The sequence below is a fragment of the Cibotium barometz genome, chromosome 35 (assembly GCF_041138505.1).
Source record: "Cibotium barometz isolate CiBa-2024 chromosome 35, ASM4113850v1, whole genome shotgun sequence".
Classification (NCBI taxonomy): Eukaryota; Viridiplantae; Streptophyta; class Polypodiopsida; order Cyatheales; family Cibotiaceae; genus Cibotium; species Cibotium barometz.
This window is the reverse complement of record NC_141080.1, coordinates 23,268,321-23,283,922: the sequence shown is the minus strand read 5'-3', so window position 1 is coordinate 23,283,922 and position 15,602 is coordinate 23,268,321. Positions and strand designations below refer to the sequence as shown.

The window sequence follows — 15,602 nt, the reverse complement described above, 5'->3', positions numbered from 1 at the left end:
TTTTAAGTGGGGTAGAATGTAAGATTCCTCCCCCAGCCTTCGAGGTATACAGGAGTAAGAGCCTCCCTTTCTGATCTTATAATTATTCCCTCTCTAAAATAAAAGAAAGATTCTATTTAAGAAGGAAGACCCTTTTCCTAGAATACTTTTTCAAGAGCCCCACCTGTTTTAAGGATTCAGAACAATGAGTTCAAAAGTGAGAACCGGTGTTTTGGATGCCAAGGTCTTGGTCATCAGTTAAAAGACTACCTGACTCCTGCCATGTCAAGGGCACACGGAAGTCAAGAACCCCAAATTCAGAGACCAATCCCTTCATACCAGTCTAATCAAGGTCCGTCTCGCCCAAGCCAGGGTAACCCCAGAAGAACTCCAGCTCATCCATCTGCCTCTATCTAGAATAACCTCAGAACTCCTTTCTAGAATTGGGGCAACCAAAGAGAAAGAATTCCGCCTCAGACTGCAGCAGCCAGAGCAGTCGCAATTTCAGATGTAGTAGAAGAGGAAAAAGGACAGATCTATGCTACAATTGAAAACCAAGGGCCTAACCGACAATTCTCAGTCATCCATACTCCAACAGAGTATCAGGGTAAACCAAGTAATCGAAGATATACTTCGGTCATGCTGTGGCAGGGAACCCAAGAAGTGGTTAAGCTATCTGTACCTAGTCAAGTTCGCCTACAATGCTTCTTATCATAGAAGTATTGGGATGAGCCCTTTTAAAGCTCTGTATGGACAAGATTACTTAACTCCATTAACTAGGTCCGGCCCATTGATTAGGGTCGAGATGTCCAGACAAATGCTTGACGATGTGAGGTGAAAACTTGGATACAACAACAAGAACGGGGGCACCACCAGCCACCGGCTGGAACACTTCTCTCAGTTTACCACACCACCCACACCATAAAGACAGCACAAAACAGGGGCACCATAGACAAGTAAACACCCAGCAATTATATTCGAGTCAACAACACTTCATACAAGCTTCTCCCGACACAAAAGCCTTACTCACACAACTTACGAACACTCAGGCCTGGATTTACTACCAAGGGAATTCCACCACACAGCCACACCACCTCAGAAATTGCAACCTTGCGTCTGACGACCAAGCCCTTGTCACCACAAACACATCAACACTCTGACCTGTCACTGTTGAGGATACACCACATCCTCAATCACCGCGAACCTCTCGCCTGCATGCTGTGCCAACCACACCAGAAAGAACCCGGCCACTCTCTCTCTTCAGAGGGTGCCCCACCAGCTAACCGTCGACTCTCTTTGCAGCCCATCACTTCTGTGTGTGTCGTCAACAGCAGCTACCCAAACATCTCTCTCTCCCCGTGTGCTGATCCTCTGCCAGCCTCACAACAAACCCAAGCACCACCTGCCCTTTGAACCCCTTCTCTTTGACATGCTATCAGCTCCACCAGCTTCTGCACTTCGCTTGTCCCCTGCTCTGTCTTTTAGGCGACCTCCTCACAGCCGCCACACCCACGCTGTCCACCAGCCATCAAGGCTCTTCACTCAGGCGGCTCCCTAGCCCGTCCTCTCTGCTGTCGGTAGCGTTGTGAGGTGAAAACAAGAAAAAATATCACTGCCTCTATAGCCCTTCACCTCCCAAACTTGGACACAACAAACACGAATGGGGACACCACCAGCCCCACCGGCTGGAACACTTTTCACAGTTCTCCACCCACCCACACCAAAAAGAACAGCCCAAAATAGGGGCACCATAATCCAGTAAACACCCAACAACACATACACTTCCACCGTGTGCGTGACGAGGTAATCAAAGGCTGGCACAAAGTGCGCTGTGAGAGTGTAACCCGTGGACTACACCACCAAACACGTCAATCATGCCTCCTCCTGCAAATCAACACACATAAGATACCAACACAACAACATAACCAGACACATCACCTGTGTCTTTCATCTTTGATTCCCAATCTACACTTCATAGAGCTTCTTCCGACATAGAAGCTTCACTCACACAACCTTTTCACATACACGACCCTCACATCAACACAAGGATGTATACTCACCAAGCTGTCCCCATTAATCTTGGCTAATCCCTGTCACCTTTCCTCAGAAACACATCACCTTCAGCCTTGCTGCAGCTTCCCAGTAATCAACTGCTTCCTTGCTCCCCCAGGTGGGTCTCTCAGAAGTCGGCACCACCCTCCTTCATTGCTTTACACTGTCCCCTTTTATTGCATCCCAAAGGCTCTCCAGCCAGTCGCCAGCCCTCTCTGCTACCTCTGCACAATCACTCGATCAGCATCCTGCAGTAGCCCATTTAGGCGGCTCCCCTCTCTGCATTGGTTCTGCCCGCTTACACACAAAACCCAGCAGTCAATGCAACTACAGGCTGAACAACAACCCAAAAAACTCACCGGCTACCTCCAGGCAGCTCTCTCTTCTCTTCAGTATCCTCAGTGGGGCGGCTCTTTTCCTGCAGGCGGCCCACTGTCGCCAGCCACCATGCCTGCAGCTCTCCAACACCAAGGCGACTTCTCTAGCCCACACGTCAGCCCTTTGTCTGTCGCCTGTACTCTGGGTGGTTGCAAGATCAGGGTGCCCACTTTTGTCCACTCAGGCACCCTGTAAACAGTAAAAAAACAAGCATTTGTTTATCTTTAGTGGCTAATCTCTCCTAGTAAATGAAGGAATTTCGTTTTAAGTTCTTTTGTTGGAACATCATATTCAAAGTTGGAAATATAGTTGCAAAATTTGATTAAGCATTAGACAGTCAAAAGTCCTCATTTTCTTAGGTACAAAGTCAATGTATACACCCTGTCCCAAATTTGAACTGATTCCATAAAATGCTAATATCTTTTACATATAAATTCATATGAGATTCCCACTTTGTACCTTAGATATTCACATAATATGGAGCTTAACTTGATTTTTCAAGAAAATTTTAAAATATTTGTCTATTTTCTTTAAATATTTCAAGGTCTTTAAAGTGTTATAATATACACCACTTTTTGTACCCACAATAGCTACCACTTAAAATCCTCAATCTTGTAGATCAAAAGAGTGGATAGATACTGAGACATTATTAGAATGTGATGGTTAGTAAAAATTGCAAATCCAATGGTTGGATTTTTAATGATCTCTTTTTCAAAATTCTTCCAGACTATCAGAAGGCCTGCAAATATTAATAATCTAATTAGTAAAATTACATTTTTGATGTGAATCATCTAAAACCTATAGGGACTAGTGTACTTGTAATGGTGCATCTATGGAAAAATAAATTGGATCACTCTAAGTATGGAAAGATCATTTGTTTATCATTTTATCATATTTTTGATTAATTTTGATTAATTAGACTAATTTATATTAATTTAAGTTATATTGGGTTAATTAAAAGGCAAGCGTATTTTCTATTATTTGTTTGATCTCATTTTAAGTACCTTGCCCCCCAAAATTTACTCTCCAAGCACTGTCCCAATCCAGCATAAACTGGATAAAACTGGACACCCTGATCTTGCAACAACCCCTCTGTAGCTCCCCCTTTCCTTAGCTCAGCCCGCTCACAAGAGCGCCTGCGTGCGCCTAGCCACACACGAACAAAAAAAAGCCACCGTCTCTGCTCAGTCACCGCCGGCTACCCAATGGGTAGGCATCTCCCAGTTGCCCCACCAGCCCCACTGTGCGTCGCCAAGACGGCTTCACCCTCGTCGTTGGCACTGCACGATCACCAGAGAGCACTTCGTCTCGCACAAGGCGGCCACACCAGCCCGACTGTGTCTCTATAGAATTACCCGCGCGGCGGCCTTTACCTTCTTTCAAGTCCCCCGACTCATCAACATTCTGCCTTTTTCCTTCTCCTCTTCGCCAAGGCGGCTCCCCTCAGTAGTAGAAGCCCGTCCTCTGCAGCTCTTCACACAGTTTGCCAGTCCTCACAACGGTGGCCTACCAGCCCAGGGGCCGCCCCAGCAGCCCGACGTCTGCCTTTTTCTCCGTTCTCTGCACTCTGGTCGGAGAAGTCTCTGCAGCATCACCCGAGCAATATCTCTACAAGGCGGCTCCTTTTTCCTTTCGAGACCTCCCGGTGCATCACACGGCGGCAACAACCACCTTTCCTGCCTCTTCGCCAACCTCTAGACTCTTCTTTCACGCTGGCCAGGGAGCTGGCAGTCGAAACAAACCTCCACGTCGACTTCTTGTAGCTGGCCACGTTGTGGGTATTTATTATTCTTTTTATTTTTTATTTTAGAAAATGGCCACTATGCTATTCAGCATATTCCCTCCATCCTGCCATGCATACATCCACCCAAACCTTCCTTTTCACACCATCTACAAGGCAACCTGGCCCCTTTCACTGATAATTGCCCTCCACGCTTCCACACGCCTTCAAATGCAATCTTCCAGTGCTCAATTATACTTGGGACGCGTACACAACCAAAGCTGCCGAACAGCTGATATCATCTCCAGCGACCTCCAGTAGACCACGCTTCGGACAAACCTGTAAAAGCCCAAAATAAAAGCCATCCACCCCTGTACATCTGCACACGCATTCCATAGCAAAGCTTTCACACATGCCAGGCATCCATATGTACACAAGCCCAAAACACCTTTCAGATTTTTACCTGACATACTTTGCCAACCCCCCCATCTTCTAGAGCATTCATGCTTAGTAGCAAAAAGATAAATTCCAATAACTATCCACCAGGATCAAAAAGAAATCTCAGTGCATCTACCTTCCAATCCTTCAAGCATTTTCCTCTGTCAAATAACCATTGATATATCCTGTTATGGTCTTCCATTTTCAGCAACCCCCTGGGCTCTTCATATATGGCTTCATCAATATATATTGCATTTCCTTCTCCATACCAGGTCACATGGTCTTGTGATGGAAACAACCATTCTTCACCTCTACTCCCTTTTGACACATTTGATTCCCACTCATAATCACATACTGAGTTAACAAACACATGATCTTCAATTCCCACCTCATGATCATCTAATTTGCAACCTGCATCATTGGCTTCCAACTCTCCCTCTGGACAAACTGCCAGACCAAGACTATAGCCAAACCACTCATCCATATGCTGAGCATCAACATGTGGCACACCTGTGTCCACCATAAACCAAATAAATTTAGTCAAAGTATGAAAAGAGGACTTCCTACCATATTCTAGAAATTATCATCCTAGATTAATTGAAAGAATTTTATTGTAATCATGGAGAAATTGATTTTTATGTTATGCATAATTGATGAATTAAGAAAAAGAGGATTTCTAGTAATTAAATTTTATGTTAAAAAGAGTAATCCCCATCGTATGAGTAATCTTAAAAGGTTAATTTTCATTCTAGGCCTAGAAAAATGTATACTAGAAATACTTTATTATAAAAGTGAGATTTTTATCTCATAAATGATTTATGCATAAATTAGATGCATAAAAGAAATTCTTTTATATTAAAAGAATGATTTTCATCATAAATGAATTGTATGCATAAACATATGCATAAAGGATATAATTTTTATATTAAAAGTGTGATTTTCATCATAAATGATTTTATGCATAAATTAGATGCATAAAAGAAATTCTTTTATATTAAAAGAATGATTTTCATCATAAATAAATTGTATGCATAAACATATGCATAAAGGATATAATTTTTATATTAAAAGTGTGATTTTCATCATAAATAGATTTTATGCATAAATAAGATGCATAAGAGAAATTCTTTTATTCTAAAAGTGTAATTCCTACTAAATTGGATTTATGCATGGATAGATGCATAAAGAATTTAAATTAATCCAAAAAGTGTTATTTTTATTAATTCTTATTTTATGCATGGATAGATGCATAAAGAATTTAAATTAATCCAAAAAGTGTTATTTTTATTAATTCTTATTTTATGCATAGAAAGATGCATAAAGAATTTTATTCTTAATTCAAAAGAAGTGATTTTCGTCATAAATAATTTTATGCTTAAATTAGATGCATAAGAGAAATTCTTTTATTCTAAAAGTGTAATTCCTACTAAATTGGATTTATGAATGGAAAGATGCATAAAGAATTTGTTTTAATCCAAAAGTGTTATTCTCATCAATTTTAATTTTATGCATAGAAAGATGCATAAAGAAATCTATTTTTAGTTCAAAAGAGTTATTTTCGCCAATTTTGATTTTATGCTTAGGAAGATGCATAAAAGATTGAATTTTTAATTCAAAAATGTCATTCTCATTTAAAATGAATTTATGCATAGGAAGATGCATAAAAGATTGATTTTTATTTCGAAAGTGTTAGTCTCCTTAAAATGGAATTTATGCATATTAAATAGATGCGTAAAGAAATCTTATATAAAAAATAAGTATTCCCTTGTATTCTATAAAGAGATATGAGGATGTGAAACGAATCAAATAGATGAAAATGAACGAGAAATAGATGGAGATGAGATGTCAAGTGAATCAGAATGTGAATGAATAATATAAGATCTGAACGAATGAGATGTAATGAGAAATGGAAGTGATGAGACGTAATGTAAATTAAGAAAGATAAGAATGGATGTTATGCGAAGTGAATGAATCTGATGTGATGGGATGAAAAATGATGTATCTGGTCAAGAATGGATACACATATGATATGGATGTGGATGTATGGATGTGGATATGGATGTGTATGTATGAATGTGAATGTGGATATGGATGTGGATGTATGGATGTAGATACGGATGTAGATGTATGTATGTGGATGTGGATGTATGGATGTGGATATGGATGTGTATGTATGTATGTAGATGTGGACGTGGATGTATGGATGTGTATGTATGAATGTGAATGTGGATATGGATGTAGATGTATGGATGTAGATACAGATGTAGATGTATGTATGTGGATGTAGATGTATGTATGTGGATGTGGATGTATGGATGTGGATGTAGATGTATGGATGTGGATATGGATGTGTATGTATGTATGTGGATGTGGATGTGGATGTATGGATGTGGATATAGATGTGTATGTATGAATGTGAATGTGGATATGCATGTGGATGCATGGATGTAGATACGGATGTAGATGTATGTATGTGGATGTGGATGTATGAATGAGGATGTGAAAATGGATGTATGCATGTAGATGTGGATGTATGGATGTGGATGTGGATGTATGGATGTGGATATGGATGTGTATGTATGAATGCGGATATGGGATTGGATGTATGATGTGGATATACGAACATGGATGTGTATGTAGAATAATGAATGTGAATGTGTATGTGAAATTAATGTGTCGTCGATATGAGTGAATGGATGAGAACGAGTACCCATATGAATGGAATGTGGAATAAGTAATGTGGACTGAGGAGGGACAATGTGGAAAGACGGGAGTTCGTTAAAGAAACTGTATTTTGTGACCTGTTTGTAAATGATTGTTTTATGTCAAGAATGCTAGGGAAGCATTTCGACTGTTTTGTGGATTAAGGTCATGTAGACCTAACTGATAAAGTTGCAACTGCTGGACGGAGAGTCAATGGAGGACGTCTCGTGTAGCAAGGTCGACCGAGGTCTTGACCAGCCTCGGTTCGATTTAAATGGTGAGCTTTCAGTACGGTGGATTAGGGACCAAGGAAGCGGCCTATGAGTGAAGCGCTAGGTCACCTGTGTGAAGGATCCTAGAGGGTGCTGACCATACGGTGCTCGGGCTTTGGGTCGGCGAAGATACCCACACATGCATCATGGAAGATATTAGAACGAGTAAGAGTTATTTTCTGAAACCGGGCATGGATCTAGTTGATTGACCTTGCTGGTCCTCAACGGATGAGTCCATGGCTCTCTTTTATGGATCTGTTGATTGATCTTGCTGATCTTCAACAAGGATTCCATCATGATTTTTATATGTGAAAATATTGCCGGGTACTATGAGCTAGGAACTATTGAAAAGGCCCCTGAGTGAACAGGTGGTGAGCGTTCTGGTTGCCAATAATGCCATAAGTATACCGATGAATGAATGAATGGAAATATTTATTCAACCAGAGATTTCGAGGATTGTCATCAGAGACATAATGGTTTTCATTAAAGAATTGTTTTAAAGTTAGCTGATGCTGAGAAAAAGGCAATTTCATATTGGGTGTGTAAGTGGTGTGACTAGTTTTATGTTTGCATGAACTTGGCTAGGGGGCCTAGGAACTCTTTTCCCTGGTACCCGAGACAAAACCTAACCAAATTCCTAATTGGATCCTAAGAAAAAGGCAATTTCATATTGGGTGTGTAAGTGGTGTGACTAGTTTTATGTTTGCATGAACTTGGCTAGGGGGCCTAGGAACTCTTTTCCCTGGTACCCGAGACAAAACCTAACCAAATTCCTAATTGGATCCCATCATTACAGTGGTTGGGTGGTTGGCTAACCCATGGGATTGGATGGGGTTAGGCTGGACTGATGGATCCGTAAATCGAGACTCAATTTCTGTTATTACGATAGATGAATCCAAGTGCAAGTTTCTTCCTTGATCTGACCGAGTATCTTTATAAGTGCAGTCGGATCAGCTTGATCAGTAATGGTCTTGACTACGTTAGAGTAAAAAGTTATCCTGGTGGAATCGCCCGTGCTTTCCGGGTAAAGGAAGTTTTTTCGGGTTCGGTTTAGGAAAAACTGACGGATTAGTCTCTTGTCCGGATATCCGTGGACGAGGTCCCGAGTGTGGGACCTTGCCCCATGCAAGAAGTGCTACTTCCGCTGCTAGTACCCCGAATCCATTGGCCCAGGGATCTCACACCAACAACCTCTTGGCTTAGGTGACATCTGACAAGAAACTTCGAACCAGGATTTGCATCAAACCTATGGGCATAAGATCTCTAATGTATCAAGATATATGTCACTTGATAGAACATCTGTGTATCTACATCTGTGTATCTAGTATTGTATCAATCCCTAGGCATTAGAACATCTGTTGTAGGGAGGATGTTGGAGACAACAAATGCTCTCCTGCTATTTATCATTCTACGAGTTCCAATGTCAAAGGGTAGCATGTAGCCATATTATGTATGAATGCTCCTTTTGAGTGTAGTAGCATATTTATGTGTATTTGTATCAGCTCATACTCATATATGATGTCTCAGTCATCTCGCCTCTACATATTACACCGTTAACATAGTGATATTGGTGATGATAACAATTAATATGATCATGCCGATTGTGATGGTCTTCTTGGTGTTATATGTAGTAGCATAAACTCTACCTCTCTCGAGGATATACATGTGCAACATTAAAAAAATAAGTTTTTCTTCTTCTTCAATTTGAATCACGCCTGTTTTTCCAATAATAACTGTCATTTACAATGGCCAAAGACCAAGACTTTATAGGCTTCCAAAAAAAAAAGTAGTCTTCCAAAAAAAACAAAGTAGGCTCATGCCTTTCCTTAAAAAATCTCTAAGCTTTTTTAGTAAAGCTCTTTTTAAAAACAAAAGCTAAGACCTCCAAAATCTAAGGCTCTTAAACCTTGTTCCTACATGTTTCTAAAGCTTATAAAAATAAGATTGAACTCCCACTAAGATAATGCCAAAGAAAACAAGGATGATGAATAAGACACCAAACACTAGAGCCTTTAACACAAAATAAGATCTAAAAAAACTAAACAAACGAAACAAATCTAATGCGATGAACACGAACACGAACAAAAAAGAACAAAGATGATGTAGATAATCATGGACGTGCACACATGTTTCTAGCCGAACATACCACCTTGAGAAAAGGCTTTACCCTTACCTTTTTGATTGGTGGCATATGCCTAATCTCCCATATGTATACTAGTTTGGTTTTACCAAGATTACTCTTCTTACAATAGCACTATAATTAACTCATCAAACGTAAGGACATTGGAGTAATGCTTCATCATGAACTGAAGTATGAATACAAAACCTTGGTACGAATAAGATAACTTTGCGAGCAATAGACCCACTGAACTATCCAAATAGACCTTATTAATACGTGTAAGCTTCTCTTTGAGAGCTTTAATCCTTATAAGAAACTCATCCATTAAGTCTCTCTCATTAATATGCTCGACCTCTAACTATTTACGCACTTAGTAAAGTACAACAAGCACATCCCAAGTCGTATCCCACACTTGCTTGACAGTTTTAGATAAACAAATATGTAAAATTATCCTCTTTTTCATGAAAAGTATCATTAATGCATATGCATTCTTGTTATACCACCTAATTTATTCCGCTATGGGAGTTAAAGAGATAGATGTCACTTTTATATCTAATCTAATATTGCCATTAAAAGTATCTATACTATCCTATGCTAGTGAGATAGATGTCACAATGCCAATAGCATCTCAAAGCCCTTTGGCAATCAATACATAATGCATCATAATATTGGTCCAGAATAGATAGTTAGTCTCGTCAAGCTTATCATGAACGAAAAACATCCCAAACACATCATTGCCTACCATTTTAGCCTACAAATAATGAATCTCTGATACAAATGTCTCAACTATGTACAGGTACGATTAATGCCCACTAAATACAACCAAGATGATTGCCAATAGATCGCTAACAATGAACAAACCTCCAAAGTGTACAAAAAATGATAAGCGTCTAGAGTGTAGAAATGTTATAGCAAAAATGTAAAAATTGATAATAATGATGACAATGCTATCATAGTTTTGGTAATGATCTGAAAGATTGGATGTCGATAATGACCCTATCTACAACAAATTATATTACAATGCAAAAAATCTAAAATCAAACAAAGACCGACACTCTCTCACGATGTCTCTCAACACCTTACAACATACGAACAAGATCCAAAATGAGCCTGAAATGCCCCAAAAGAAGTAAAAAATATTGTTATCATAGTTAACAATACACTATAGGAAATATCTTCTTAACCTAAGAGGATAGCTCAATTTCACACAATCATAAGAGTAGCTCAAGCAGAAGATAAGAAGACATTGAGGACCAAGAGAGCCTCCTTTGGTAAGGCGTTAAAACATTGTTATCATAGTTCACAGCTTACCATAAGATATACTTCTTTACTTATGAGGATATCTCAATCTGAGATAGTCATAAGAGAAACTTGAGGAGAAGATAACAAGGGATTAAGGACCAAGAGAATCTTCTCTTATACCTTACAACATACAAACGAGACTTAAAATGCATCCGAAACGCCCTGAAATATGTTGTTATCAAAGTTAGCAGCACACTTTAGAATATATCTTCTCCAGCCAACCACAAGAGGATAACTCAATCTGAGACAATCAAAAGAGCAGCTCAAGGAGAAGATGACAAAGGATTCAGAACCAAGAGAACCTCCTTTGATATCAGATATTAGAGTGGAGACCAAAGTAGCAACACACACAGATGCATCAATTAAGGAGAGATAGAGAGAAGCATAGTTCACTCACAATAGATTGACTAGAAGCATAGTTCACTCACAGTAGATTGACAAGAATGAGTGAAGTATAAGTGAAGTATTATGATAAGGTCACCTACACACTCATAAGTGTGTGTATGCGAACTCGAGGAAATAAACTTTCTAAGAAGGAAAAAAGTACTCCAATCTATTATTAGCCTATGTCCACACATCACTATCATATAAATGACTACAAAATAAAAAGATGCAATGATGAGGACTAGGCTTTCTCCATCTTACACAAAGAAGGATAACAATTCTAACTCTTCAAATCAAAAGATTACTATAACAAAGACATATAGGAAAAGAATACATGAAAAAGAAGATAGATGTCAAGAATGGTATTCTTAAGGCCAAGAAAGAATCCAATCATTTTGCAACTATGTATTACTATATTGAAAAAGTCTATGGTAAGATAGCTACTATTATAGCATATGATGATTCTTAAGTTGTGGACAATGAGGCTTCTAGACACATGATGACCAATCGCAAGAATTTGTTTTCCTCTCCCTAAAGCCTATGGATAATAGCAACATCGTGACTATGGACAGTGATACAAAGTACCCAATCAAAGATTCAAGTACTATTTCACTCATGTCTTTCAAATGTTCTTTGGGTTCCAAATATGAAAAGGAACCTCCTTTCTTTCTTGGCTATCACATGTTGTGACTTACGAGCATTGTCAGGTACGAAAAGTTTGATTCTATACGGTACATTCAAATACGATCTCGAAACACATTGCTAAATTTAAAAATAAAATATGGTGGAGGTACGGTCCATTGAAAAAATACTTAAAAATATAAATATATATTATTATACACACATACACATAGATTCAAAACTTACAGAGGAAGGGAGAGGGTGGGAGAGGCTTGAAGGGAGAGGGAGAGACTGAGAGGAAGGGGAAGGGAGAGGGTTGAGGAGGAGGCTTGAGGAAGAGGGAGAGGCTTAAGGGGGAGGCTTGAGGAAGAGAGAGATGCTTGAGAGAGTGTAGAGTGGAGAGAGGCTTGAAGGAGAGCTCGAGGGAGAGGATTGACTCTTGAGGAATGAGAACTTGTGAGGGGAGGGTTGAGCACTTGAAGGTAAGAGGATGGGGTTGGGGGAGAGGCTATTATATATGGGATGCAAGCAAAGGCTAAAGCCTATAACAGTCCCCAAAACACCCAAAACAGTCAAAAAATGAGTTAAAAAAATGATCAAAAAATGATTTTAAAAAAAGCAGTCGAAGTGTCAACGGTTGGATAGACTGGACCTCCACCGTACCACCATTCGTATCAAACCGTCCTGCCTGGGCAATGCAAGAACCGAGTGCCACTATGCTTACGAGTTCCCTGGTGCAATTATTATTCATGGAGACCTTGTTGAAGATGACAAGATCATTACAAAGGACACTCAAGGAAATAACTTACATGAGCTTTTGGTGTTTGCAATCCAAGTTAATTTGGTCAATAACAAACTTTGGTACGAGAGGCTTATATGAGTTTATGGTAATTGTAATCCAAGTTGATTTAGTTAATAACAAGATTTGATTTGAATAATAACAAACTTTAAGTAGCTGAGCATTCTTCATGACAATCTAGATATATGTAAAGCTTACATGTGATGAACAACCCTTTTTATAGAGGTCAATTTTAGGACCAAGGCTCCTCTTCAACTTGTGCACGTTGATCTCTATGAAAAGATGTGTACTATTTCACTTAAGTTCTTCCTATTTTTCACATTGATAGATGATTATAATAGAAAGATTTGCCTCAAGCAAAAGTCTCAAGATTTTAAAAAGTTTAATTGAAAGACTTACGCTGGTTGACTTTGAGATAGGAAATAAATTGAGAGAATTCAAAACAGACTGGGCAAGAGAGTTTATGTCTAATGATTTCTTAGGTTTGTATAAGAGAAGACACATAAAGCAATTGTTTACTACAACTCTTACACTGCACAACACAATGGTGCACAAGAATCATGCTATCGTATGCTTAATGACATGAATCTTTCTAACTTCATTTTGGGTGTGGCAATTAACATAGATGTGTACTTTCTTAACATGCGTGCACCAAAGGTCGTCAAAGAGATCAGGCTTGATTAGTGACCCTCTATCTTGTAGACGTGAAAGATTGTTACATTAATTTGTAGTTTCTTAGTTGGATTGCCTTGTTCAGTTCAAAAGCTTTACTTTTTTTTATATTCAAGAATTTCTTACTGTAGCCCTTGTCAGAAAACTAGTAGTTAAAGACAAGATATTGAATAGAAGAAACCAAATAAGCATATAAAAAGCGAGGAACGTAAGGAAACCTTGTAGACGGGACCGAAGCCACCTTCTCCGAGTTTGTTTCTAGGATGGAAATCATCGGTTGCTTCTCGTAGCTCTTCAAGGGAGAACTTTGTTGCACCTTGTTGAAGCTTATATGGCACGTCTGTATAAGGAGGAAAGTTATAAAAAGCACATACTGAACATTTAACAACTCCGTAATCCAAGAATAAGAATGAAATCAAACCTGTTGTTTTGTAGTTTTGCGCTAATTTGGCCGCTTGCCTTCGACGTCTGGCAAAGCATAGCGCTAGCGCAGCCGTAGCCGCGAGAAGGATCAAAACGCCCACAGAGGTCCCCACGATGATTGAGGTACTGCTTCGTTTTTTGCGTTTTTCTGCGAGAAGGAGGAGATAAATTCAAAGGGGATCTGTTGATTTCCGAAAATTAAAGGAGAGAAGGGTATCATGGCCATCGAGAGGCGCTACCTTGTCCGGAGGTGCTCGTAATGGAGGTTTGTGGAGAGCTGGCCGTTGGAGAGATGCTCAGCTGTGGTGATGCTGCAGCTGAAGCTGTGATGGTGTTGGTGAAGAGGAAGGATGAATGATCGAAGAGGTAGTAGCAGGTGACAAAGTAGACCGCGCCGGACACTGTATTATTGCACACAGTGTTGTAGCTGGAGACCTGCGAGAGGCATGTCGCGCACTGGGAAGAGGAGAGATAGCCCACACACTGTGCTAGTGCGTAGGCTGTCATGTTACCGCGCCCTTCGCCGACGCTGGATGCATTGTAGCCAAAGAGAGCGTGTGCAGGAGCAGCCGTGGCGGTTTCATTGAGCACGCTGGCTAAATTCGCTTGGTAGAGCGAGTTGGAGTCCTGCGTGGTGGAGCAACTCGAGGTCACCAGAGCGTCTTCCTCAGTGTCGAGGAAGTTGTAGTTCTCGTAGCGCAGGTAGCAGCCCTTATATTGCACTCGCAGGCCTATTTTCGAGCTGCACACGGGATCGCTCACTAGAGCATTCGAAACACAGGAAGAGCAGCCGGAAAGGGAGACGTCGCCCCGGCACTGGTACATGCCATACACATAGGAATCGTTGGAAGAACCAGAGGTTACTGTGGCCTTTGAGTACAAGGTTTCGGAGGCGTGTTGGGTGAGAGCGCCCACCACTGCGTTGAGGTTGTGAGCGAAGGTGCTGTTGCCGGTGAAAGTGGCCGTGTTGCAATAGCCATACACAATATCAGTCACGGCCTGCTCGTCCAAAGCTGTGCAAGGGTGCAATAGAAATAGAACGCCTATGATTATGCAAAGGGTAGCTCGCAAGAGCCATGCCAGGCTCAGGCTCAAATGTGCGCGATCTGGTTCAGTGGGAGAGGACGCCCATGCGCGTAGTCATGGGCGGCCAGGCTAGTGTGGACGGCAAGCCACACACTATATAGCGTGGGGGATGAGGGGCAATCCTCATTCTTCCTCTATGGCTGGGTGGTGAACCAGAGGCCGTCCCCTCCTGTGGTAGCGCCCGTATAGCGGTGTTACAGCGATCTAACAGATCATTAAAAATCCAACCATTGCATCATATTTGAAATTCAATCATTTAAATGAAAAAAATAGAATTCTTGTCATATTAGGACTAATGGATATTTTTATTTAATTTTTAAGAGAAATTTTAGTTAAAATTATTTTATGCATGTATAAATTTAAATGATGAAAGAGGAATTTCCATAATATTTGGAATTCAATCATTTAAATGGAAACTTTTTACTAACCACCACATTCTACTAATGTCTCAGTATCTACCCACTCTTTTGATCTAAAAGATTGAGTATTTTAAGTGGTAGCTATTGTGGGTACAAAAAGTGACGTATATTATAACACTTTAAAGACCTTGAAATATTTAAAGAAAATAGACAAATATCTTAAAATTTTCTCGAAAAATCAAGTTAAGCTCCATATTATGTGAAGATCTAAGGTACAAAGTGGGAATCTCATATG

At 40.1% G+C, this 15,602-nt stretch overlaps 1 protein-coding gene across 1 annotated transcript in view; it reads right to left on the bottom strand.

Annotated features, from left to right (window-relative positions):
* LOC147618245 (cysteine-rich receptor-like protein kinase 2) overlaps positions 1–15,179 on the bottom strand; it is a 94,997-nt gene extending 79,818 nt beyond the window's left edge. Inside the window, exons 1-4 of the mRNA XM_086775216.1 lie at positions 15,158–15,179; positions 14,102–14,968; positions 13,861–14,010; positions 13,658–13,779 (exon numbers count right to left, since the gene is read on the bottom strand). Of these exons, the coding sequence (XP_086631342.1) occupies positions 13,658–13,779; positions 13,861–14,010; positions 14,102–14,968; positions 15,158–15,179 (1,161 nt within the window). The remainder of the gene's footprint in view (positions 1–13,657; positions 13,780–13,860; positions 14,011–14,101; positions 14,969–15,157) is intronic.
* Between the last annotated feature and the right edge of the window lie 423 nt (positions 15,180–15,602).